A 27,151-nucleotide genomic window follows, 5' to 3' on the forward strand; every position below is an offset into this window, starting at 1 on the left:
CTTCTTTTTTGTTTTTAAACCAACCATTTACAGTAATACGTTAGTAAATAAATACATTTTAAAAATGACCATGTATCGAGACATTTATTTGTAAATAACGACCATGGCTATTATTTATTTAAAAAAAAAAAAAAAAAAAAAAAAGACCATGTATAATAAGGCGCGGGAAAAAACAGAAGTGTTTTATTTAAAAAATAAATTAAAATAAGACTATGTATAGTCAAGCATTTGTTTTATTTATGAATTGGTGATTTTGGTGACCATTGTAAGGCTTTATTTAAAAAACATTTATACTGGCTTTTTAATAACCACATCTAGTAAAGCATTTTAAAAAACATGACCTTGTACAGAAAGGCATTTATTTAAAAAAACATGATCATGTATAGCAAGGCTTTTTTTTTTTTTAAGATGACCTGCATGTATAGTCAGGCATTTCTTAAAAAAAAAAAAAAGTATAGTAAAGCTTTTATTATTTAAAAAATGACCATATAGTGAGCTGTTTGTTTAAATGACAAGCTATTTCAAAAATATATTTTATAAAAACAAAATAAAATAAAATAAAAATTAAACACCCAACACACAAAAGTAATTTTATTTTCCTGTTTTCAGGCTACTAACATTTTTCAAAAACAAAATATTTAATGCGTTAAAATCTCAACCATCAACAAAACATATTTTATGATGCCCTTCATTTGATTTGTCATGCGCTGCATTTGGCGCATGCACTTCAGTTTTCAGAACTTGATTCTTTTGCTTTTCTGCTGAGTCATGTGCAGTTTTGTTCTCCTCTACAAAAATGATTTAATAAGAGTCTTGTGTGCTGTTTCATACCACTGAAATCAATGACATTGTAATAACATTTTCTTTCAAGTGAATTACATTAGCGATTGAACGTGACGTTTTGCGGTGGTGCGCAACAGTATATAGAAGAAGTCAAAATGACGGCAAAAGGACGCGCTCGCTTTCTCTCCGTGTTGCTTCTGTGCCAGCCTCGTGGATTTCCATCACAGTTTGTTACATCGCAATTGTATCCTATTCTGAGCGACGGGAACGCCCCGTCGGTCGCTCCAGGTCCACGTCTTCTGTGGTTTGAAACTTCAGGATGGACCGAAAATGCACTCAAATCTATCTAGGTCAACTTCGATTGACTTTTGAATACACCAGAAAGTTGTTTAAATAAAAAAAGTACTGAAGTTGGAGAAGAGCAAATGATGTGCAAAGCGTATCGTACATTTGAGGTTTATCCTTAAAATTTCAGGCAAAAAAAGAATCGCGCTCACGCCTGACATTTTAGGAGCCACGCAGTCCCGGGGACCGCCCGTTGTCAAGAGTCGTCACTCTCTGTAACGAGCCACCAGAGTCACTTTCCGTTTTGGACCGTTGGTGTGATTTGGCGGTCGATTATTCGCCTCCGACGACTGCTGGTGGCTCGATTGCGGGGTGGCGTGCGCCGAGGTGGGCGCGGCGGCGGCGGACGCGTGGTGGTCCGGCCGGACGCTGCGCAGAGTCTTGGTCACCCTGGAGAAGGTCTTGAGGGTGGAGCCTCCTTCTAGGGCGGGACATCCGAAGAAGGTTCTGAAACAGCGGTAGAACTACACACAAACACACGCACGGTATCGTTGAATGCATCTTGTAATGATGACCATCAGCACACGTATTATAAGACAGCACGTTAACTATCTTAGGAAGACAACAATCTTAACTGGCGTGTTCAACAGAGATGTGACAGTCGTCAACACTGAGAAAGACTCCGAAAAATATAGAGATGTTGCTCAAGTAAGACAAAATGAAGTCATATGAGGAGAAGAAAACGTCATTTCTGTCTTATAAAATGCTGCCTGGCTTACATCAGTCAAACGTAAGCAAGCGGTTCAAATTGACAGTGATGCAACAAGGACGTGATAAAGAACTCTTCATCATCCTCATCACCCTCACCATCATCATCCTCACCATTGTCATCATCACCATCCTCATCATCCTCACTATCATCATCCTTCCCACCCACATCAACATCATCATCATCCTCCTTATCATCCTCCTCATCCTCATTCTCATCATCCTCCTCATCATCACCTTCCTCATCATCACCCTCACCAACATCCTCATCATCATCGTCCTCATTCTTATCCTCCTCATCATCCTCACCTTTCTTATCATCATCCTCACCATCATCATCATCCTCACCTTCCTCATCGTCATCATCATCACCTTCATCATCATCATACTCACCTTCATCATCATCCTCACCATTCCCACCAACATGCTCCTCCTCATCATCATCATCAACATCCTCCTCATCATCCTCATCCTGCTCATCATCCTCACCATCATCCTCACCATCTTCATCATCAGCCTCACCTTCCTCATTGTCACTTTCATCATTATCTTCACTGTCCACATCCCCCTCTTCATATTCACTTTCATCATCATCTTCCCACAACATCCCACTCCTCATCAACATCCTCCTCCTCATCATCGCCATCACCATCCTCCTCCTCCTCCTCCTCCTCCTCCTCATAATCACATCCAAAGATGCATTCAAGTCGTCTTGGCGGTCTCCATGGATAAACATAGTGTACTTAGTATACTCTGGTGTTGCACACGTATACTTGAAGTGGACTACATTTTCCCAGGGGGCCACAAAACCACTCGTCGACCTTTTACGAATGTTTTGACTGCAGCAAAATCCACAACAGGTGTTTGGTCGTTTTCCATTTCCGAGGTGGTCATGCAACTTCTTCTGATCTGGTGCTTGCAAACAAACTACTGATGACGCGTTGAGCTCGGTGGCCAATTCTTGATTGACGGGGAAGTACGGTTGATCAATTAGGTTTCATCTTGGAAATGTATGGATCAATTCAGGGGTCTAAAACACCTGCTGTGAATTTTGCCGTTTGTGGACGCGGCGCTTCGAGCGTCACAGGCATAGAAGCGGACTGGAAATTTTCAGGGACCATTTGAATGTTGCCACTCAGCTCCGTGTTTGAAAGCAGCAAGTTGAGGAAAAAAAGTTGTGAAACGTTCAACTGTTTTGAGATGCTCCAATTAGGTCCACCTGCAAAGGGTTGTCGTGCAGTTTAGGTTCAACTTCATCCAAAACCTCAAATATCCTTACAAAAATTTTGTCTTTGTTCTTCTGTCAATGTTTTGACTTTTTTTTTTTTTTTTATGTAGGACGAAAACTGCAAAAATTCCAAATAAATAAATGACTAAATAAATAAATAAATGACTAACTCTCGTTCTCTAGAACAAATTAACAACTGGATGAACCAAAATTTCCTTCAGCTAAACGAAAACAAAACTGCGCTCATTGTTTTCGGCAATAAAGAAAAGAGAATTGCTGTTAAAAAACAGCTTGAGTCACTGTCTTTAGAAACTAAAGACCAAGTTCGAAATCTTGGGGTACTAATAGACTCAGACCTGACCTTCAGCAATCATATTAAATTCATCACTAAAACAGCCTTTTACCAGCTGAAAAACATATCCAGACTGAAGGACTGCATGCTTCAAGCAGACCAAGAGAAGCTTATCCATGCTTTTATCTCCAGCAGACTAGATTATTGTAACGGTCTTCTGACTGGACTCTCTCAAAAGAACATGAGACAATTGCAGCTCATTCAGAACGCTGCAGCTCGAGTTCTGACCAAAACAAAGAGATCAGAACATATTACTCCAGTACTTAAGGATTTACACTGGCTCCCAGTCAGCTGTAGAATCAATTTTAAAGTTCTGCTACTCGTCTATAAATCACTAAATGGTTTGGGTCCTGAATATATCCAAGAAATGCTGATTGAGTACAAACCCAGCAGGGCTCTGAGATCTACAGACTTGGGTCAACTAGTGGAACCCAGAGTTTAAAGCAAACATGGTGAAGCTGCATTTAGCTATTATGCTGCACTTAGATGGAATAGGCTACCAACAGAAGTGAAGTCAGCCCCGAGTGTAAATGCTTTTAAATCCAGGTTAAAAACGTTGCTTTTTTCTTATACCTTTGATTAGGGACTTTTAAACAGCTTTAATTAAGTGTTTTTTTTTTTAATTATTATTATTTTAAACTTCCTTATGTTAAATGTTTTAAAGTTTGTTGAATAATGTTTTAAGATTGTTATTGTATGTTCTTTTTAGTAAATTTTGTAACCTATTTTCATTTATTTTTCTTCCTCTGAATGTTAACTACTGTTTCTTGATGCTTATGTGTTGTCTTTCCTTGTGTAAAGCACATTGAGTTGCCTTGTGTATGAAATGTGCTATACAAATAAACTTGACTTGCCTTGCCTTGCCTAAAAGTGAAAATAAAAATGGATAAAAAAAATAATTCTAAAATTATATCAAAAAAATATAAATGGAAATAAAAACAAAACATTTATATACATACATAAATACATTTAGATTTAATTTTTGAATTGTATTTTTTTATATCCATTTTGATTTTCAATTTTAGTCATTTATTTATTTATTTATTTACTTAGAAATGTTCGAAATGAGGGGGCGGTCGACTTTCGACTTGGCAGTACAGACCAAAACTTATTAAAAATAATAATTAAATTAAAAATAAATAAATAAATAAATAAATGACTAAAAGTGAAAATAAAAACGGATATAAAAACTAATTCTAAAATCATATCCAAAAAAATATATGAATGTAAATTAAATATAACCAAAAAAAATGTATATGCACACATAAATACATTTGTATTTAATTTTTGAATTATATTTTTTATATCCTTTTTTATTTTCAATTTTAGTCATGTATTTATTTAGTCATTTATTATGTATTGCAAAATGTTATTCAAATGAGGGGGCGTCGACTTTCGACTTGGCAGTATGGCCCAAAACTGTCAAAATTAAAAATAAATAAATGACTAAATAAACAAATAAATAAATGACAAAATAAATAAACAAATGACTAAAAGTGAAAATAAAAATGAATATAAAAAATATATAATTAAAAAATTAAATACAAATGTATTATACAATTTTTTTTTGTTCTTTTTATTTCCATATATACATATATATATATACATATACATATATATATATATATATATATATATATACATATATATATATATATATATATATATATATATATATATACATATATATATATATATATATATATATATATATATATATATATATATATATATATATATTTCAAATTATATTTTTTTATATGAGTTTTTATTTTCACCTATAGTCATTTATGTATTTATTTAGCCATTTATTTATTTTGAATGTTGGCAGTTTTAGTCCTCCATAATTTTCATAACTTTCCATAACGAAAGCCCCTTTCCTGACTTTTCCTGGTAGTAGGGTGGCCTTCAACGTCGTCAACATTCTGTGTGGCGATTGAAGTCTTCAACTCGCCTCAACGCACGGCGGACATTTTTGATGAACTGGGAGGAACTGAAGACTGAAAGCGCCACGCAGCCGCGAGCCTTTCTGATCAAACGGAATCTTGGTCGGTAGATCAAGTCAAATGATGGAAGAAATAATGGCCGGCCCAAAAGGTCAGAAAGGTCAACGCGCTGCCGTGTTCTCTCGCTTTGGAGATGAAAAGAAAAAGTCGCTCGCACACTTTTATCTTCAAACTGCACTTTGATCCGCTTACTTTGCTTCCCATCAGTCGAGCTGCGTTTTGCTTCCAATCATGTTTCACTTTTCCTTTGCCGTCGCATTCATTCGGTTCATTTCTATGCAGCAATCAAAAACCAAATAAGAAAAAAATATTGCTCTTGTACTTTAACCTGACTGCGTCTACAAATAAGTCTGCTTTCTCATTAAGAACAGAACATTGACATGACAAACTGTAAAAAAACAAGCTTGTTAATGGCACCCACACACCAGCAAACGTATTTGAGTTGAGGGGCCACACGCGGTCCAATTTCATCTCAAGTGGGTCATAAAAGTGTCGGAGCTTGCTGAAGAGGGAGACAAGTCAAACATGCAGGATAGAGGGTTGTCGTTGCGCGAACTCACTCATCTCGACATCTGCCGTCACTTGACGAGTGACAACATTTGTTGCCAGCAAGGTTATTTTAGTGAACGAAAACTAACAAAAAAATTAATAAAATTAAATTAAAAAAACAATTTCGTTAATGAAATAAAATCAAAACGAAAATTATTTAAAAAAAAAAAGAAAACTAACTGAAACTACATATAATGTTTACAAAACTATACTGATAGTAAAAATGTCCTTCGTTTTAATCGTTGGTAATTAATTTCATGCATAAGCCTTTTTGGATGATTTTAAATGTAATTTGAAGTAGATTTATTTTTTATTTTAACTGCCGGAATAATGACGTTTGAAAGTGTCTCACACAGAAGTGACGTCATCTGGCAGTAGCAAATAGAAAAGCACCAAAAGATGACCTCGCTCCCATGCTGTTGAAAACTAAACTAAAACTAAGCATTTATTAAATAACTAAAACTAACAAATTAAATATTAATGCTAATAATATCCATCCATCCATCCATTTTCTTGAGCGCTTATTCCTCACAATGGTCGCGGGGGCTGCTGGCGCCTATCTCAGCTGGCTCTGGGCAGAAGGCGGGGGACATCCTGGACTGGTTGCCAACCAATCGCAGATGCTAATAATATTTTATTATTAATATATAAAATATATATATATATATAAAATTTTATGAATATTAATATTAAATTAAAAACAACAAAGCCACCCTGAAAACTAATTAAAACTAAGTAAATAAAAAAAAAAACGAAATAAAAACTAACTAAAATGATAAATTCATATCTATATGCACATCTGCACTTTATAGACCCACTATGCCAGTATTTGTTGTTCATAACATGATCTCGTTGTGGTTTATAACCATGTTATTTGCACAATGACAAATAAAATAAATATTGAACATATACATTGAAATTCCAAAACTATAATAACCCTGGTCAGTAGGGGTGTCACGATTCGCCAACTCCACGATTCGATTTAAATTTCGATTTTGGGGTCACGATTCGATTTTTTTTTTCGATTTTTTTTTTTTTTTCCGCTCCCCCACTTTATAACACAGAGGCATATGCTTCTGTAGGCTAAGGCTAGTCTATGATCATTGGTTCTATTCATTGTACAGTAAATCTTATTTCAAAAGATCGGCTACATATAGGTGATGCAATTTCCATATTATTTTTGTGTAAATTTATGTAATATATGATAATTGACATTAGGCAGGAATGATCAAATTCAAAGAATTTATTTACAATATAAAGTTAACCGTCTTGTTCTTACTGAAGTGTAAAATAAAAAATAAAAAAACAAAAACAAAAAGTCACAGTGGGTGCCTGCCATCTATTGACTGTTTTTGGTTACAACAGTGTGCTGTGCGTTCCTCTTAAAATAATGTGCAATGTGCAACAACAACAAAAAATATATTGTATCCAAAGTCATGGAACAAATACAGCCTGAACAAACTATATCCCAACATTTACAGTTGCTGGGCATACTGTAGCGTGGTTCAAGTACACTAATTAAATGTTTGAATCCAGCGTTTTCCAAGGCTGCAGGTCTGCTGCTATAAATAGACCTATGGATCTGGCGTTTTCGCGCGAGCTGAAGTGTGTGGAAGTTTCACTGTAAATGAGGATGAAATAGTTGGTTGGACCGTTGTTTTCCCACTTCTAGTTGAATTTGATAAATCTAAATCTTTGTGATGCCTGCGTAAATGTCCCGTCATGTTTGTCGTGTTTCCCGTTGTTACGGCTGGCGGCTCGGGCCCGACGCCGGCTCCGCTCCCCTAGTATGTATGTGTGTGTTTGTGTCGGCTGGTGCCCGTATAATGGTACTTCAGTTTGAATGCGCCAGCGCGACACTCTGATTGGAGGACTGTGCCAGCGCGACACTCCGATTGGACGACTGTGCCAGCGCGACACTCCGATTGGACGACTGTGCCAGCGCGACGCTATTGTGTATCCGTGTATTATACCCCTATTGGTTATTGTTGTTTCTCCTCCGTTCTGTCAGTTCTGTCAAATGCGGTTATTATTTGTTCACCTTCCACTTTCACTCCCTTGTCAAACCCCTGCCTGAAATTTCAATTAAAACTACTCAGATGTTAAAGTCGACCCGTGTTTATCTACTCTATATTTTCTGTTATTGTGTTACTTCCCTTCCCCTTGACGAGCCGGGCGTAACACCGTGGCCGAGTACAGTACGCGCACATAGCATATCTTGCAACTGTGGTCTTTTTATCGACAACGTGAACGTTGTCGACATAACTCACCGGGAACGCAAAATGTTTCCAAACTGGTGACGAGAGAAGCGGGAGCGGCTTGAAGCACCATTGCTGTGTCTGTCCGCGCTTGCCATCATGACTGCAGGAGAAGTCAGCTAACAAGTGCCGTTAGCTAGTAGCTGAATGGCTGCGTCTCATTTGCTTTCCTGGGAGGTGGCGGTGGCGGCGGTGGCGGCGGGCGCGGGGGGGGCGGGGGGCATCGAATCGTGTGTCCTCTCTTCTATTTCGATGCTCGAAATCGTGACGTAATTTCGATCGATTTCGATAAAAAATCGAAATCGTGACACCCTTACTGGTCAGTGTTTGATGGTCCTTCTCAATCCATGTATTTTTATTTTTATTGTTTTTGGAGGCTTTGCCTCACAAGACACTCGGATTGGTCAATGCTTCGCTATATTTTTTAAGCTTCCTCTTCAACTCTTTTCAACGGTAAATCAATTTCAAATTTGACCTGGAACATCCTCAGTGTACACAAACGTTGCAGCACTTGTACCAAAGAATGACTGTTTTAAATTTTGGCTTGCCAAAACAAAAACGGGTGAAATTTGACGCCGGCATTCGGTAAAAAGTTATGAAGAAGGTCTCCCGACCTGCTTGTTCATGAAGATGTAGATGAAGGGGTTGACCACGGTGGACGACTTGGCGAGCAGCGAGGGCACGACGCTGGCCTCCGGGCTGAGGGGGTCTCCGGGGCCCAAGGTGGCCATCAGGGCCGCCACGCCGTACGGCAGCCAGCAGACCAGGTAGCAGGCCACCATGGTGACCACCATGGCCAGCACCCGCTGCTCTCGACGCCGCGTCACCAGCGAGCTGCCGCTGCGCACCTGCAAGGGCAAACCAAATGAGTTTCTTCACCAAAAAAAACAAAAAAAAACAAAAACGCGTTACAAAAATGGAAGCACAAAAACATCAATTTGGATCACGATAGCATTGACCTTCAGCAGCCACGAGGAATTGGAATTGACGGGGAACACATTTACGTCACATGACCACAAACATGATATGAGATGAAAGAGGAAATTGGAAAAAATATCAAAAGCAAACGTTAGGCAATGTCAAATCCGTCAATCTGCACCATCGGCTGTTTTTGTAAAATCACTTTTGCCAACACGTGTAAGAGTTAAACAATTCTGTTATCGTCAAACTTTGACAGGTGCGACATCACTTCCTGTCCCGCCCCTAACTTCCTGTCTAAGTCCCACCCCTTCACTTCCTGTCTAAGTCTAAGCCCCATTTACCCAACTAACTCATCAGCTGTTTTTGCTAAATCACTTTTGCCAACACGTGTGAGAGAGTTAAACAATTCTGCTTTCGTCAAACTTTTTCACAGGCATGATGTCACTTCCTGTCCCGCCCCGTAACTTCCGATATGCGTCCTGCCCCTTCACTTCCTGTCTAAGTCCCGCCACTTTACCAACTAACTCATCAGCTGTTTTTGCAAAATCACTTTTTCCAACACGTGTGAGAGAGCGAAACAACTCTGCTTTCTTCAAAGTTTGAAAGGTGTGATGTCACTTCCTGTCCTGCCCCCTATCTTACCTTCGCTTCCTGTCTAAGTCTCGACAACTTTTCCCAACTCGAATCCCTAACCCCATTCCCTCAACCGCTAATCGAACCTGTAACGCAACAAGATTTGAAGTTCTTGCTGTGCTCCCACAGAGTTGGAAAAAGGACTCGAACCAGTTCAGGAATTGATTGAGAAGTTTTTCCATGTAAAAATGCGGAGTGAGGATGTGAATCCTCTCAGCTCCAAAAACAAGCAAATGTTGATGTTGGACATGCACGGACGTCAATGAAGTGATTCATTCAGGTGATGTAATGAGGTTAGAGTTTCTGATTGGATTTTCTCTCGTTAGGATGAAGACTGGAGCCCTGGTCGATTAATTCAAGGAAATATCACAACGCTTTCTTTATACAGTTTCGGAAGTAAGCAGAAGGATTCACTGAATTTCTATGCACAATAAATAAATAAATAAAAAGTTCTGACATCAGCAGACTGGCGCGTTTAAATTTAACTGCAGGTGCTGCTTGGGTTGATCACCATGGCAACAGACTGCAACAAAATATAAATGAGCAGCGTTTTCAGCGACATGAACAGATGCCTTACAAAGCGTATCGTCTGACAAGCACACATCATTCGCACTTAAGACACGGAACAATCAAGCCTGCCACTTTTCTTCTCATTCTCCGTCAATTAATTTTGCAATCAAATCAAGCCTGAGATTTTCAATGGTACCAACGAGCAGAAAAAAAAAACAAAAAAAAACAACAGGTTCATGAGCAAAGACTTTACAGAACAAAAAGGCTAAATACACAGGTGCTTTTTTGTCTATCACACGCAGGTGGTGGACAAAAGAGATCATTTAAAATTATTACTTGCATTACATAAACGTGCACAGAAGAAATAAGAAGTGTAGTTTTGCTAGCTGGCTAAGCTAACAGACATTTGCCTTGCATTATGTGAACTGCTAACACTCTTGTGCTAGCTTTCCTTTAACAATATTCACATACATTTAGCATTTTTCTAAGTGTGTATTGTGTAATAACTTCAACTAAATCTAGTTATCACATAAAAAACAATTACCGAAAAAAAATTCTAACTAGCTAACGTGTGGCAGTCCACTGTTGGCATGCTAGCTGGCTAAACTAGCGGTTAGCTTAACAGCCACATTTAAGTCCAACTATTAGCTCAGATGTGCAACCTTTTCTGTGTCTTGAAATGTCCATTGGCAATGTTTGATCTACACATCAACTTTAGACACATTTTTTAAATCAGCTGATATGTGAAAGGCTAATGTGGCTAATCCACACATTGGCATCAAACGAGACAACATTCCAACAACGCATCTGCAGCTCGGCTTTGTTTCTCCTCTCTCGCTTCATCTGGATGTGTTTTTCCTCCCGTCTAATTTGGACGTCCGCCAAACAAAGTAATTGACGCCTCCGCCTCCATGCGAGCAACGTTTGACCACGTTAAGCTAAGTTGTCAACTCACAACGTGACAACAGACAAAGCAACAATACAGAAAAACAGACAATAATGCAAAAGAAAAAAGGCATTTTCTATTGCAAAAGAAAAAAATAAAACATTTAAAATAATTAAAACAAACAAATATAAATACATCTAAAAAGAAAAATTGGTTAAAAGTGGGGCGGCACGGTGGGCGAGTGGTTAGCACGTCCGCCTCCCAGTTCTGAGGACTCCGGTTCAAGTCCAGGCTCCGGCCTTCCTGGGTGGAGTTTGCATGTTCTCCCCGTGCCCGTGTGGGTCTTCTCCGGGTACGCCGGTCTCCTCCCACATTCCAAACACATGCATGGGAGGTTAATTGAGTGCTCCGAATTGTCCCTAAGTGTGCCTGTGAGTGTGGATGGTTGTTCGTCTCTGTGTGCCCTGCGATTGGCTGGCAACCAGTCCAGGGTGTCCCCCGCCTACTGCCCAGAGCCAGCTGAGATAGGCGCCAGCACCCCCTGCGACCCTTGTGAGGAATAGGCGGTCAAGAAAATGGATGGATGGATGGTTAAAAGTGTAAGATGTTAATGTTTTCAAATGACCAAAACAATTAAGCAAATATTAAAACAATGCATTGAATTATTAACATTAAAAAAAACATCTGAGAGAGAAGTGATGTGTACTTAGGACAACTTAAAACACTGTTGATAACAAATGTACAAAAATGTAACAAAAGTAAAAATGAAAAAAAGTAAGAAAAAAACATTTTGTAAATATTTTTAAAAATGAATAAAATATTAACTAGACAAAGTGAAATTTCTGCAGAAATTCTGTGGGAAGGCAGAAAGCTGAATGCCAATAAAATATTTCCCAAGCGAGACTATTTTGAACCAACACACTTGCGTGTCTCTGTTATGCTAGACAAGTTATTTAACATGTGAGCCAACTTGGCTTGTTGAAAATCATGTCTAATGGCCTATTTATATATAAAAGTGTTATCAGAAAGTACCCTACATTCATTTAGATGGAGAAAAAGAAACTGATATCCAATGGAAAAATGCAAATAAATAAATAAATAAATAAAATAAAATAAATGCAATAGCGCCACCTAGGCATGCAGCACCTGCCATTCATTTAGATGGAAAAGTGGAACTAAGATAGTTGGTATACATGTAATCACTTAGCATAATTGCCATGGATACATTTGCAATGGAGGTGGGATTCGAACCCACAATCTCCTGGTTACTAGACAATGCATTTTACCAAGCAGTATCACAGAGCTGGTAATGATGAGAAGTTGTATGTATGGAAGTGGGCATGGAAATTGGGACTTAGAAAAAGTTCAATGTCAGTCCCATTGAAAATGAATGGGGACAAGTTGATATTTAACATTAAATTGTGCCAATACTGTAAGTACTGTGAAATCAGAAGATGGCGTGAATTCTGGAAGCAAGTTGAAATTTCAATGGTGTAAATCAGCAGCATTATGTGGGAGTTGTTAAACGGTAAAAAAAAAGTGTGGAGAATAAAAAGATGACATTCATTTAGATGGAAATGACGGCATCTGCTACCTAAATTAATAATCTGCTGCATGATGACTGCAAGGAATTGAAAATCAATTGAATATACGACAGTCATTTTCTCCGGAAAACGTCAACATTATATGCTGCTGCTCTCGGAAACACCATTTAATCGTCCCTTGTGGGAACTTCACTTATGAAACCCCCAAAAGGGAGCAAAATGGAAGTAGCTTTTCAACTAGTTCATTTGTTACCTTGAAGTGAGGACTTCACTGACATTGACAAAAGGGGGGGGAGAGAGAAATGAAATGGAGCTTGATAGTTTGCAGGCTGTGGGGACAAAGCCAAAGTAAAAGGCGCATGAACCAGCAAATGAAGCGCTAAATGAAATTCTTGTCCAAACAAAGACCCCCCGAGCACTTTGATCCCCTCCACCACCACCACCACCTATGAAACGGCGTTGCCTACTATGCCGGACATTTTGTGATGAGCAGTTAGTGGACAAAAAAAAAAGCTGCAAAATTGAAGCCTGTAATTGCAAGACTCGACCTAGAAAAGTGTCGACTATCTCCAGTAAAAATCTCTAATCTACTCGTATTTTATCCACAGGCTGACACTTATCTGATCGAGTTGAAATCGGCTTCTTGTTGACATGGCGTGCAAGCAAGCATTAATGAGCCTGTGAGCTTTACAACAGCAACCAGCATTTCATCCATTTCACGCAAATTCAAATGAACGCCCCACAACGGTTAACGGTTCATCCGCAATTGCGGAGAATTTACAAGCGTTGCGTCATTGACTTATTGCGTCCCACATACAGTAAATATGATACAGTAAATCATCTAATTCAGGGGTGTCAAACATACGGCCCGCGGGCCGGATCAGGCCCACAAAGGGGTTTAATCCGGCCCGCGAGATGATTTTGAAAAGTTAAAAAAAAATTGTAATGTTGGACTAATTAATCAGCCGGCCACAATCAAAACATATAAATTTGTAATTTCACAAGCAGTCCTCAGATAAGCAATGCAACTTGTACGGGCAATCGTCCTGGATGTCATTTTACACACAACTTAAAGTTATGTTGTTTTTTTAATGATTATTTATTTATTTATTTTTTTAATCATCGACCGAAAAACGTGTTAAATACGAAAAAAAAAAAAAAATCAATTACTAGTAAGAATTAGCATCCTTTTCACGTCATTAACTCATTCACTGCCTTTGACAAGTATACTTGTCAATTGTATTTTTTAGAGCGGTGCTAAATGGGGGCGAATCTGAGCATGCTCCACTGTAAATATCAAACTTGGAAACAACTTTACTGATGCCCAACCACCGGTAGATGACATCATTGCCCCATTTTATAGGAAATAAACACAGTTTCAGAGTCCATGGGAGAAATGGCTGTATTTTGGCAAACCTACATTTTTCTGCTGTCAATTATAAAAGAACGGGACGGGACAAAAAGTAGGGAGTCTATTCTGTTATTTGGTAGATTCGGTTTATATATAATTATTGAATGTAATATCACGTGAGTATTGGAAATGTAAAAATTTTCTATAATGACTGGCAGTGAATGAGTTCTGCGCCACATAATGTATTCTGGGAACAATTTTTGTATATGCAAATCAGGTGGATTTAACACGTCTGGAACGTTTACTGGCAAAGTGTTGCCGCGTTCCATTTGCATTTGTGTTATTTTTCAGGAGCAATAATTACAGTTGAGCTCAGTAAATTAGGGCTGGCCCATGAAAATCTGCGTATAAATGACGGCAATCGTTTTTTAAGTTTTATACCGTTGTTTTACCGATACGGCCCACTTGGTAATATATTTTCCTCCATGTGGCCCCTGAGCTAACATGAGTTTGACACCCCTGATCTAATTTGTGAATGGCCCCAAACGATATTTACGGCTTATCAAGCGCTTCATTAGAAAATGACTTTATGTGGCGAAATATCTCATATTTGGCTCAATTAGACATTTATTTATTATTTATTCATTCACTTACGTACTTCTTGTTAATTTATTGACGGGGTTATTATAGTTTTGGAATTTTCATTTAAGTTAGTTTTGAGTTTAGTTTTTAACATTTAGTTTAGTTGTAGTTAGATTTCAGGGTGGTTCTGTTCATTTTTACTAGTTTTAATTATTTAATAAATGGTTAGTTTTAGTTAGTTTCAGTACTGTATAAGTTTTAGTTTTTTATGTGTATTACTTGTGTGCAATATTTAATAAACACCATGGGAGCAACGTCATCTGAAGGTGCATTTTTATTGGCTGCTGCTAGATGACATCACTTCTGTGCAACACACTTTCAAACGGCCTTTTTCCAGTTAATATCAAAAGAAATCGACTTTAAAAATCACATTTAAAATCATCCCCAAAGGCTCACGCATTAAATCAGGGGTGTCAAACTCATGTTAGCTCAGGGGCCGCATAGAGGAAAATATACTACCCAAGTGGGCCGCATCAGTAAAATAACGGTATATAACTTAAAAACGATTGCCGTCAATTATATGCAGATTTTACCTATTTGTGTGCCAGCCCTAAATTACAGAGCTCAACTGTCATCACATTGTTCCAAAAAATAATACAATTGCAAATGGAACGCGCCAACACTGAGTCCTAGACGTGTTAAATCTACCTGTTTTGCATATATATATTGTTCCCAGAATGCATTGCGTGGCACAGTTAATGACGTTATAAGGACGCTAATCCTTGTCATATCTATTTGTGTTACCAGTAATTGAATTTGTGTCGTATTTAACACGTTTGTCGGTCTATGATTAAAATAATAATAATTAAACAAGCCGTAACTTTAAGTTGTGTGTAAAATAATGACATCAAGGACGATTCACCCGTACAAGTGGCATTGCTCATCTTAGAACTGCTTGTGAAGTTACAAGTTTTATATATTTTGATTGTGGCTGATTAATTAGTCCGACATTAAAATTTATTTTATTGTTTTTAACTTTACGAAATCATCGCACGGGCCGGATTAAACCCCTTTGCGGGCCTGATCCGGCCCGCGGGCCTTATGTTTGACACCACTGCATTAAATGAATACCAAGGACTAAAACGAAGGACATTTTCAATACAATTATAGTTTTAGTTAATTGTGTAAACGTAAAATGTAGTTTCAGTTAGTTTATTTTTTTTAAATAATTTTCATTTTTATTTTATTTCGTTAACGTTAATTGTTACTTTTAGGTAACTGAAATAACCTTGTTTGTTGATGGAAGTTTTATTCACTTGTATACTTCCTTACAATGTTTGTTTTGTTCGACTTACTCTACTGCGTGATAGGGATGTAACGATACTGGCAATATCGTGATGTTGTGATATTTTAAAAATGCCACAATATCGTCATCATGTTCACGATATTTAAAAGCTACACATCTGTTGAAAAGTCAGGTTGATTTCCATTTGTGTTGTTATAGCACCCTCTGGTGGCTAGTTTTTTAGTGCAGTTTAATTTTCATTAGGTATGTTTTGGCCCTTCTATGTTTAAAATACACTTAATTGTCAGATCAAGGGGATTGTAAAATGCTTTGAAGCGAGTCAATATGTGAGGAATTCAATGTGGGCTTGCATTAGCGATTAAGTGTCTCAATATTAAGTGTTATTAGAGATTGAAGGTAGTTTATATGTATTGCTGTTATGTACAAAAGCACAATATTGTGCTTTTTTTTTAGTTGGAGCTCATTTTTTTTACAATTTTGTGACCTTTTTTAAATATCGCCAACTTCCCCACAATATTGTGATAATTATCGTATCGTGAGCTTCATATCGTATCGTGATATTTGGATATTGTTACATCCCTACTGCATGACCGATTTCTGTTCCATGTACAGCACTTTGTATACAGCAATGCTTGTTTGAAAGTGCTTTAAAAATAAAGTTGAGTTGAGTACTGAGAACTGCTGTCAATAGACTTCGTGGTAGCAAAGGGAAAAACCCAATCAAGCAAAAGAAAAATCAATGAAGATGCCATGCTATGATTTTCAACTTTTTTTTTTGGTCTGGTCTCATACATGAACTCCCAGAGTTTGTTTTCTTCCCATTTTTGATTGCAAGCTCACTATACAGTTCATAAGTAACAGAACATCTGAGTTGAAGTTTGGGGCAGACATAAATCAGATGGGACTTCCTTTCCAAACATGAAAAGTTTGTATTCAAACGTTCGTAAAGACCGTTTGTTGCTGCACGCGCTACTTTCATAAAAGCATGAAAAAAAAAATGACTGCACATATTTGGAGCATTTCCAATGAGGGGTTGACTGCAAAGGATCAAAGCAAACTCTGTAATCCGCTTCAAGCAAAAGAATCTTTGTCAGGCCAACAAAAGCTTAGCCAGCAGAGATTAGCATGTCTCGCTAACCAGAATGCAAGATCAAGTTCAAGATGGCCAACATGACATCATTCAGCAATTTTCGTCTTTTTTAAAATTGGATTTCAAATACTAACAAAGAAAAACCTTTGACTTTTGCATGAGAATCAAACATTTTGTAAAAGCCGTCTGTTGGATTGTACAGGCTTGAATTTACTGCCAGTAGCTGACATTTTTGGTCCTGTGGTCTGATGAGTCCAAGCTAAACGGATTTTGGTTGTGATTCTGACAATTTGGACATTTTCGCTTAGGGATCAACTCACTTTTGTTGCTCCCAGAAGATGAAGCGGCTCACCTGTCGGATGGCGTGCAGCAGCTTGCCGTAGGAGAAGACGATGACGGCGAAGGGCAACAGCAGGCAGAAGGCGAACAGGCACAGCACGTACGAGACGTTGTTGGCCGTCCGCGAGCGCCAGTCCACCGAGCAGGTGGTGCCGGGACCCTCGGGCCCGTAGCGGCTCCAGCCCAGCAAGGGGGGCAGCGTCCAGGCCACCGAGTACAACCAGGAGAAGCAGATGCCGGCCAGCGCCGGGCGGAAGTCGCGGCCGTCTGCCATGCTGGCCACTGTCATCGTGCAGTAGCGCTCGTACGACAGCACGGCCAGAGAGATGAGCGACACGATGCCTGCATGCAGGGAAAGAAGGAAGGAAGGAAGCATGGGAAAACTGCCTTCGCAAGGTGACACAATCCGGACCAATCAGCACTAATGAGCTCGTCCGGGAGCCACTCGACTCCACTCAAACGCCGACTTGTTGATTAGGAGGCAACGTGGCCTCCTGATTGGCTGACAATCAATGTCGACTTACTGACACGCCTCTTGTATTACACCTGTGTCATTTCATTTGTTTGTAATTTTCAAAACGACATCAGTTGCTCACAGTCCTTTTGTTTTATTAGTGTAAATTAGTTCCTCAGACTTTTTTTTTTGTATGGCAGCTGGCATTGACGTTTGATTGTGTTTTTTGGTTTGTGAGTGTGCGTCATTTTGTTTGATGTACACTTTGCACTTTTGTCAAAACACTTCTTGTAAACGTAGTTTGAACCGTGTGGGCAGGAATTTTTCGTCCATCTTGCTTCTGTTTCTTCAACTCTTTTGCTGTGTTCATGTTCAATTGGGTCAAATATAGCCCAAATTGGGTCAAAAATGGACAGACACAACAACAAAGAAAAACAAAACAACCCAATTTTTTAAAGATATTTTGGTAAGTTAATCCTCAATGAATAACCAGTTGGGCTGGTTTCTTTTTGCCCCAATTTGGGCAATTTTTGGACCCAACAGTTTTTTATAATACACTCCAGGGGCCACAAACTATTTTTTAGGTTATTCAATTGGCTCCGTCCCTTTTTGACCCAATTTGGGCTATTTTTGAGCCCAGCTGTGACATAAATAATATATGAACAAGTCCTCCAACAATAACGTTTTACCATGCACCAAAATATGACCATGTTACGTATTGTAATTTAGCGACCTCGAGCGAACCCGGATCTTCTGTGCAAATGAGTAAACATCTATCTTACTGAGCTAACCTTCTAGTAATAATCTTTGTGTTTATTTTTAGTCTTGACATATATGTCAATTCGCCGTCGGGTTTAGCATGAGGCTTTTTCAGTGAGGTTGTTGTACACTACACGTTTCGTCTTTACGTAGGACACGAATGGTTGAGATTAGGAAAAGGCACATTGACGTACAAAACGTAGTCAACACTAAAACAATCACTGGACAAATAGTTCAGTCAATCACTAGGACTCTTTTAGGAATTGGTAGGACTTTGGTCGGAACCAGTTTGAACTGTTAAGGACTCGGTTAGGAACGTTTGGACCAGACGTAATGGGTTCGAAACACTCTTTAGGTTTTTTGCGCTATTGAACATGACCACTAGAGGTCGCTAAACTAAAATACGTCACACTTGGTCGTAATTTGGCACCTTTTCAAAACGACCTATGTGGTTGTATTTATTGGAGGACTGTCTCTATAATACAGCTGCATCGTGACCAGTTATAGCGCTTTTTTGTTGACATCCTTCACCTCCAAAAGTGCAGCAAAATCTGCACTTTTCAAAGTTTTCAAAGCTGAAAAGTCTCCAAGTTGAGCTGAGGGCCGACGTGTACTAACGACCTCCATTTTTTTGTTTTCCTGCAGAGCACCTCTAATAGTTTGCGTCGCGGGCAGGCGCTGGCACCGGCTCAAACGCGGTCATTCTGATCCTCGGCTGGGGATTTTAATGGGCTTTCCACCTCGAGCCCAAATCTTCTTTTCCCCTCCCGAAGGGGCAAAACGAAGCGGGCCGGGGCCGGCGTCCTGCTGCTGAGTCAGCAGAAGTCCTAATCATGGCTCAGCATCCTATCTGCGTACGATTCTCTTGAATCTCTTCCTTTATCACGGCTTTTTACTGTCCCACCTCCCCACTGCTTCTTCTTCTTTTTTCCCCGTTTGCTGCACATCACACACAAAAAGTTGTCAGTGGCTCTCAATTAATTAGCAGGTCACTTGCTTCTCATTTGGACACGGCACAAACAAGAGACCTGCTTCTCGCAATCAGGACAGCAAGGGAGCAACTTCTCAGACTTTTGCGTCCGAGAGGAGCAAGTGCATGCCAAGGTTAAACAGGAGACGTGGCGGTAGCAATCTTCCAAACAATAAACATCTGCCAGCCTCACTGTTTGTTTACATTTTCAGCACACCATGTACACCCCCCCCCCCCACACACACACACACACATATATATTTGTGAGGACATCCATTGACATAATGCATTTCCTAGACCCTTACCCTAACCCCAACCATCAAAAATGATTGCCTAACCCTCACCCTTACCCTAAACCCAACCATAACCCAATTCAAACCTAAACTCTAAAACCAAGTCTTGACCTTCAAAAAGAGGTCTTGAGAAGTGAGGACCGGCCAAAATGTCCTCACTTCACAAAAATGTCCTCATTCTGTTGGATAAAGACGTATTTTGGTCCTCACAATGTAGTATGTACAAGAACACCCCCCCCCCCCACACACACACACACACACACACACACAAAAAGACATTTGACTTTGCCCAAAAAGCCATCATGCATCATTATTTTGGTTTATAAAACATTGTTTAAATTGTTTTTGTGTTGTTACCATTCAAGTTCAGTGACGCCACTGTCATTTGATTTGATTTTTTTTTTTCTATTTTGGACTTTCTTCAGCTTTCTGATTGTCTCAATGCGCCACCTGGACAAGAAATGACCTTCCTCCGTTCCAGCCTCCCATTAAAAAAATAAATAAGTAAATAAAAAAAATGTTTGTAATGTTTGCTTACTTTGCTTATCTGGAATTTTCCGGTATTCGTAATGAGTATTTATGTGTCTTTCTTCCTCAAAACTTTTACTTGCGTACACGACAGCACGTGACACGCCGGTGTTGTGCCGCAAACTGCAGCACCCTGCCGTAAAACGCACCCTCTCCTCCTGCTCTATAAGTCGTTCGATTTGCCCTTTGATTAATTACGCAAATAAACAAACAAAAACAAATAATTCTCAAAAAAACACAATACACACTGGTTGTTCCGTTCTCGGGGAAAATGGGGATTAATGGAGATAAAATCTCCACCAAAAAAGAAAAACACTAAATCAAAAAATAAATAAATAAATCAAATAAGAAGAAGAAAAAGAGGGTGGCAGGGGATACCTGTTGCGCAGTTGCCGAATAACTTAACACAACATCTCAAGTTGTAGTTCCAAAAACTTTACTATGGCACGCCAACTCTTACTGCGGTACAATTTGTTCTCTTGTTCCCGTTCATCCTACATGGTAACATTGTGAGTAACATCAAGGGAGTTCGCCCTCTACTGGGGAACCTAGTATTACAATAACGTATTTTTTTTCTCTTTAAAAAAAATAAAAATAAAAATAACATGTATTTAACACATCCACTCAATATACTACAATACCAATATGAGTATTCACGGGTGCCGAATTGCGAATATGCCATGAATGTTCATTTGCTGTTTGTTAGCTTTGTGCTATCTGCTCCCGCGAGGGGGTGCATGATTATAGATTATAACTCCATTAATCCCACTTTTCCCTGAGAACCAAACAATGAGGGTGTATTTTTGTTTTTTTTGGAGAATTATTTGTTGTTTGTTTGTTTATTTGCGTAATTAATCAAGGGGCAACTCGAACGACGTATGAGGAGGAGGGGGTGCATTTTACGGCAGGGGGGCAGTCCGATCACAAATTGCGACAGACAAATGTCTCATTAGCGCGCCAGCTAACGACAACTCGCCAAGGTCAGCTATAATACACCGCGGGTGTGCAAAAGTATTGGGACACATTTAACCGACAGGAAGTTGGTGAAAATTAAACTGTGCATCAGGAAACTTAACGCTGCAATTCATTTTGTTGTGCTGCTCCTTCTGGAGTTCTCACATTGGCCACTGGGAGGCAGTATAACACCGTGCTCACTCATGCTGATTGCAGACACCAAAAGATGATGAATTTAATAACTTAATTATTTTTCATGTACAATGAATACCTTTAAAGTTTTTTTTTCCCTACTTGCTGTCGACTGATGACATCACCTGTGCTGAGGAAGTAGATAACGACCAATCTTGGCTCACCTATTTTCTGGGTTTGGTCAGTAAACTGGGCCATGCTTGGTTGTTACCTATACTTCCTCAGCACAGATGATGTCATCATCAGTCGACTTGACAGCAAGTGGTAAAAAATGCTTTTTAAAGGGATACTTGACTCATTGAGCCATTTTCAGCGGTAAAAACTTCATATTTTCTCTACAATGAATGTGGTAACGTCATTATTTTTCATATGCAATTAATACCTACTTGCTGTCGACTGATGATGACATCACCTGTGCTGAGTGAGGAAGTAGGTAATGACTCAGTTTGCTGAACAAACCCAGAAAACAGGTGAGCCATGTTTGGTCGTTAGACTCCTTATCTATACTTCCTCAGCACAGGTGATGTTGTCATCATTGGTCGACAGCAAGTAGAAAAATGACTTTTTAAAGGTATTAATTGTCCATGAAAAATAATGAAGTTAGCACACTAATTATAGACAAACTTCTTACTGCTGAAAATAGCTCAATGAGTCAAGTTTGTTTTGTTTCAATCTTTGGATCATTATCACTTAATTTCATTTAGAAACAAAATATAAGTTGTTTTTTTTTATCCCCATTTTGTCAACATTGCAGCAAGTCCACAACTTGATTTGTTTTGTCAATGTGCACTTTCCAAAAATTACTTTCTTCGGCTCCTTATTCGCTATATGCCTTTGAGTGTTTATAGCGCCCCCTGTTGCTTCGGCGTGGACCTGATAGCCTAAAAGCAAACTTTCTTGACAGCACTTGAAAGTGAAGTCAGTCAAGCTGTTTTTTTTTGTTTGTTTTGTTTTGTTTTGTTTTTTTAGAGGAAATGAGCCGCATGCATGCATACTCACCGAGGCAGGCGTTGACGAAGCCGTACCAGACGCACCCCGCGCGGCCGATAAGCCAGCGTCCGTGGACGCTGGCGGCGAAGCTGAAGGGCGTCCCGAGCACGCTGACCAGCAGGTCGCTGAGCGAGATGCTGGCCAGCAGCGAGTTGATGGGCGTGCGCAGGGCCCGGTAGCGCGCGAACATGACCAGCACCAGCAAGTTGCACGCGAAGCCCAGCGTGCCGATCAGGCCCAGGCACGCCGCCACCAGCAGGTGGCCCGTCGGGCTGAGCGAAGCGGGCGGCGGCGGCGGCGACGACGGCGACGAGACGGACGCTTCCTCGTACTTGGCCGTGGCCACCGCCGGGCAGTTGTGCGCGCAGCTCAGGCTCACGTTGGAGTCGATCATGCCGCCCGCCGAGTTAGGAAGCCGCTTCGCTCTCAAAACATCTGCAGGGAGGAGGTGGACAAGGAGGAGGACGCAGGTGTGGCGGCGGCGGCTCCGCCCCCCTCGGTGCGCTCTTTTCCTCGCGTGCCTGCGTGCGCTTTTATGCTCGCTGCGCGCTCACATGAATCAACGCCCCTCGTTGCCAACACAGCCAATCACAGTCAGCGTTGAGCGCCACATCCTTGACGAGGTTCAAGTCCATGTACTTGTACACTCTTGATCCCACTAGTTAACACGGCGCGCTAGTTGAACGACTGTCTTACCGGTTTTCCGGTATGATATGATACTCCAATTCGATCATGATTGGTAGTGTCTGGTCGGTTGGGGCGCTAGATGGGGGTGGGGGTTGGAGGGTGGTTTGTGTTTGGGACGTTACCAGGATACGCTCACATGCAAAAATTGGTTAATTTTCTGGTATTGTCAGTCAAATAAGATGTTCTACGGAATTGCATACACTTTGGGTGAGAGATCCGGTTTCTTTATAACGACTTATTTTTGTGCGTTTTTGTTTTGTTTTTTGGACTATTTGTTTTCGATTTAAAGTATTTTTTGCGGTTTTATGAAAATGATTTTGTTTTAATTGACTTTTATTACTTTTGTTTGGAATATCTTTTTCCCTGCTTTTTGGAGTATTTTTTCCTAATTTTCACAGTTTTTCAGAATATGTTTTTCTTTTCTTTTTTTTAATGAATATTTCCCCCATTTAAAAAAAAATATATTTCTGTTTTCTTTTTTTTTTTCAATTTTATAGATTTTTTTTTTTAATAGATTTATTTTTTCAATGTCTGGCAACCAGTTGAGGGTGTACCCCACTTACTGTCCAAATCCAGCTAGGATAAATATTCGTCTTGCCTTGCCGCAGTCAACGTTTGAAGAAATTCCAGTGATGAGTGAAACAGCGAAACTTGTTTGACCTCCTTGACGCTGCTACTTAACAAACACGCACGAGACTGGATGAGAAGTTTGAAAAGGGACAAGCACGCCAACAAAAAAGTTGGACGTCGTCTCACTTCCGTTTTTCACAATTGGCCTCCATGTCAGCCATGCGGGAGTCGAAGTGTGAAAGGCGAGGAAGGACGGCGCCGTTGACATCATTCAACCGCTCAACCCGCTGTTAATGTACATCCTTGATCTATTTATTCCTAATCTTTTGACGTCAAGTGGTGCTCGTTTAGCCAACACTTCCGAGGGGGTCAAGGTTGGGGAAAAACGAAACAAGAAACAAACCAAAATAAAACATGGAGTGCAACAGGAAAACAACACTTGAGCCGCTGCCGTCCCCTCCTCACTGCCGAATGCACGCATACAAAGCCGGCTTCGTTCCTCAAACAAATCTTGTCCAGACAGAACAGAACCATCTCAAGACGTGCGAGCGTCCAAAAGAAGATGCCAAGGACTTTTAATGGCTGTAACATATATGCCAAGTCTGGCGTGGCGCTGTCACAGAGTGTTAACGGAAAGCGCAGAACAAGAATCAGCGAAGAAGACCACTGAGCTGAATAGCCGGTTTGGAAGCCCCGCGGCCGCCATATTGCTCCTCCCAAGAAACATTTCTCGGCATACGATCCTCTACATTTACAGTATCGAAATTCGAGAACATTTGAGACAGTACTTAGTAGAAACAACAGGGCGATAGCAACTGAGCGATAAAAGAAAAGGGAAGTCTTCAAAGTAGTTTAAACAGAAGTCTGTTCGCGAGATGGGAGGAGTAAGATGGCTGCCTTGTGGCTTCAACAGCTTGCACGGGCGTGTAAGGGCAGTATTGTAAACACATCAGTGAGACGTACACAACACATGAGAAGTTACAATGCCGGGCGATTCAAGTACAACAACATAACGCAAAACATTTTTCTGTAAAAGCATAAACAAGCGACGACGACGACGACACGGCTATCCGCCATTGTTGTTGACAGACTGGCGCTTCGTGCGGAGAAGTAGCGACATTGGAACGTACATTGAAATCTTTCCAATCTAGAGCCCGCTTCCAAAAGTTGGCACCTGGCAAGGCTGTAAAATTGTGCGTACATGGAACAGTTTTGCGGCTTTGGGTTTTTTTTTTTTTGTTTTTTTGTTTTTTGAGGAGAGGCCTGAAGTCATTTTCTTTTCTCGCATGCAGACTCCATCACTCTCACAATTAAACTTTATAGGCAGCCTTAATGTCACCTTATAAATTAATCAGCAGCCTCAAGGGACTTTTGGAATAAAAACTTTTCAACCCCACCGGCTTTGCTGTTAATAATAAATAAGGGAGCTTTTCCCCCTTTCACCTGATTGTCAAGTGGTTAACGACCTGCTTTTCACATCCCGCCTGGAATTTCTCAAAATTTGACTTTTTCTTTTCTTTTCTTTTTTCACTCTCCTGCCCAATGTTGCGTGATGAGGGCGGTCACTTCAGGATGCTTTTCCGAGTGTCTCTTCCAGAGAAACGAGCTTCCTTCTTATCAAATCAAGTTAAAAAAAATAAATAATTGTGAGCGCTGCAATCAAGAGAAGCGTTCAAGAAAATTGTTCACAAAAGTACCTTGGCTGGCTGGCCACATCTTTGAAAATCATCTGCTGCTGATTTGCAAAGTCAGCACAACCTTCAAACGTTCACACAAATTTTCCATCAATTTTTTTTTGTTTGGGGATTTCATTGAGCAAAATTCTGAATATATTTGCTGTGTTCATTTCGCAGTGATTCCCAATTAACTTCATTTGCTTCATGGAAATGCTCATCCATTTAGCAATCTCATTGACTTGACTTGACTTCAATAATTGTTGATTTACTAGATTGAAAAATGTTAGCTGAATAAACTACTTCAATATTTTTGATTAAAAAAAATACGATTAAATTGATTGTAAGTAAAAATGAATTTAAATGAAAGTTTCTGAAGTTTAGTTGGAATTTAATGCTTAAAAAAAAAACCTTATTTTTCTAAACACAATGTTTTCTAAAAAAAAAAAATCCAATAATCTGATTTGCCCCCCCCAAAAAAATTGTTTTTTTGTAATCTTTCTCCTTTCTCAAAATTTTCACGTTGCTTCTTTCTCAAATTCAAAATTTTGGTGGCAAATATAAAAATCTTTCTTTTTCTAAAAAAAACCTTTTTTTTTCTACAAATAATTTTACAAAATTGCTTTCTCCAAAACAAATTTTTTTTGCTTCCTCTATTTTAAGCTTATTATAGATCAAATATCTTTTTTCAAATAAATAAATGATATTCTAAAAAAAAAAAAGAACTTTTTTTTCTACAAATAATTTTACAAAATTGCTTTCTCCAAAAAATGTTGATTTCTCTATTTTTTTAGCTTATTATAGATCAAATATCTTTTTTCAAATAAATAAATAACTTTTTCTAAAAAAAAATAATTCTACAAATAATTTTACAAAATTGCTTTCTCCAAAGTAAAAAAAAAAAGTTGCTTTCTCTAATTCTTGTAGCTTATTATAGATCAAATATATTTTTTCAAATAAATAACTCTCTTTTTCTAAAAAAAAATACATTTTTTTCTACAAATAATTTTACAAAATTGCTTTCTCCAAAGTAAAAAAAATGTTGCTTTCTCTAATTTTTGTAGCTTTTTATAGATCAAATATCTTTTCTTTTTTTAATAAATAAATAAATAAATAAAAACTTTGTTTTCTTCAAAAATGTCATCGTTTCTTGCCTTTTTTAAAGTAAAAAAATAAAAATACAAAATAAAAAATAAATAAAAAAACAAAAACTTCTTTTGTCACAGTTGCCTGATGTCTTCCAGTGCAGCTCAGTGCTGCCCAACATGTGTGTGGCACATCATGGTACTACACCGAAGATGCACAACTCGAAATTGTGAATGACCGCATTTCTGTCGGATGGTTTGAAAATGTGCGGGTGTGCAACCCACACGATGCGGCGGGGGACTCACTGTACCATCCGTCCTGCTTAAGTCCTCCTCAGCGTAATCGTTCATCCGCTTGACAGACGAAGATGAAGACAAAGACGGGATGAAGAAAAGACGTCCTTCAGCTCGCTGAGTTGGCAAATGATTTTGCCACTTGTGTACATTCACCAAGATGACGACAACAACTGGCGCACTCGCACAACCAACGCAAGCTGACCTGACAGGAAGTCGTTTGATTTGTCCGCCCCATTAGCCACTTGGACCGCACGGACGCTTGAGCCACCGCAAAAAAAAAAAAAAGAACCCTGGTGTTGTTTGGAGGA

The 27,151-nt window shown here is 39.3% G+C and overlaps 1 protein-coding gene across 1 annotated transcript; it reads right to left on the reverse strand.

Moving 5' to 3' along the window:
- Positions 1 to 1,223: 1,223 nt before the first annotated feature.
- On the reverse strand, positions 1,224 to 23,018 carry tmtopsb (teleost multiple tissue opsin b). Its single transcript, XM_077509538.1, has 4 exons — positions 22,541 to 23,018; positions 17,405 to 17,733; positions 8,844 to 9,077; positions 1,224 to 1,592 (listed from the first exon to the last, which is right to left on the reverse strand). The coding sequence occupies exons 1-4, from the start codon at positions 22,923 to 22,925 to the stop codon at positions 1,335 to 1,337; spliced, it is 1,206 nt and encodes a 401-aa protein (XP_077365664.1). The 5' UTR covers positions 22,926 to 23,018; the 3' UTR covers positions 1,224 to 1,334.
- Positions 23,019 to 27,151: the final 4,133 nt, after the last annotated feature.

Source organism: Festucalex cinctus, chromosome 20 (assembly GCF_051991245.1).
Source record: "Festucalex cinctus isolate MCC-2025b chromosome 20, RoL_Fcin_1.0, whole genome shotgun sequence".
Taxonomy (NCBI): domain Eukaryota; kingdom Metazoa; phylum Chordata; class Actinopteri; order Syngnathiformes; family Syngnathidae; genus Festucalex; species Festucalex cinctus.

Coding starts and splice junctions, on each gene's coding strand:
- tmtopsb (XM_077509538.1), bottom strand. CDS start 22,925: ATGATCGACTCCAACGTGAGCCTGAGCTGCGCGCACAACTGCCCGGCG. Junction 17,734..22,540: donor CTTCGTCAACGCCTGCCTCG/GTGAGTATGCAT, acceptor CCCTGCATGCAG/GCATCGTGTCGCTCATCTCT. Junction 1,593..8,843: donor ACATCTTCATGAACAAGCAG/GTCGGGAGACCT, acceptor GTTTGTGTGTAG/TTCTACCGCTGTTTCAGAAC.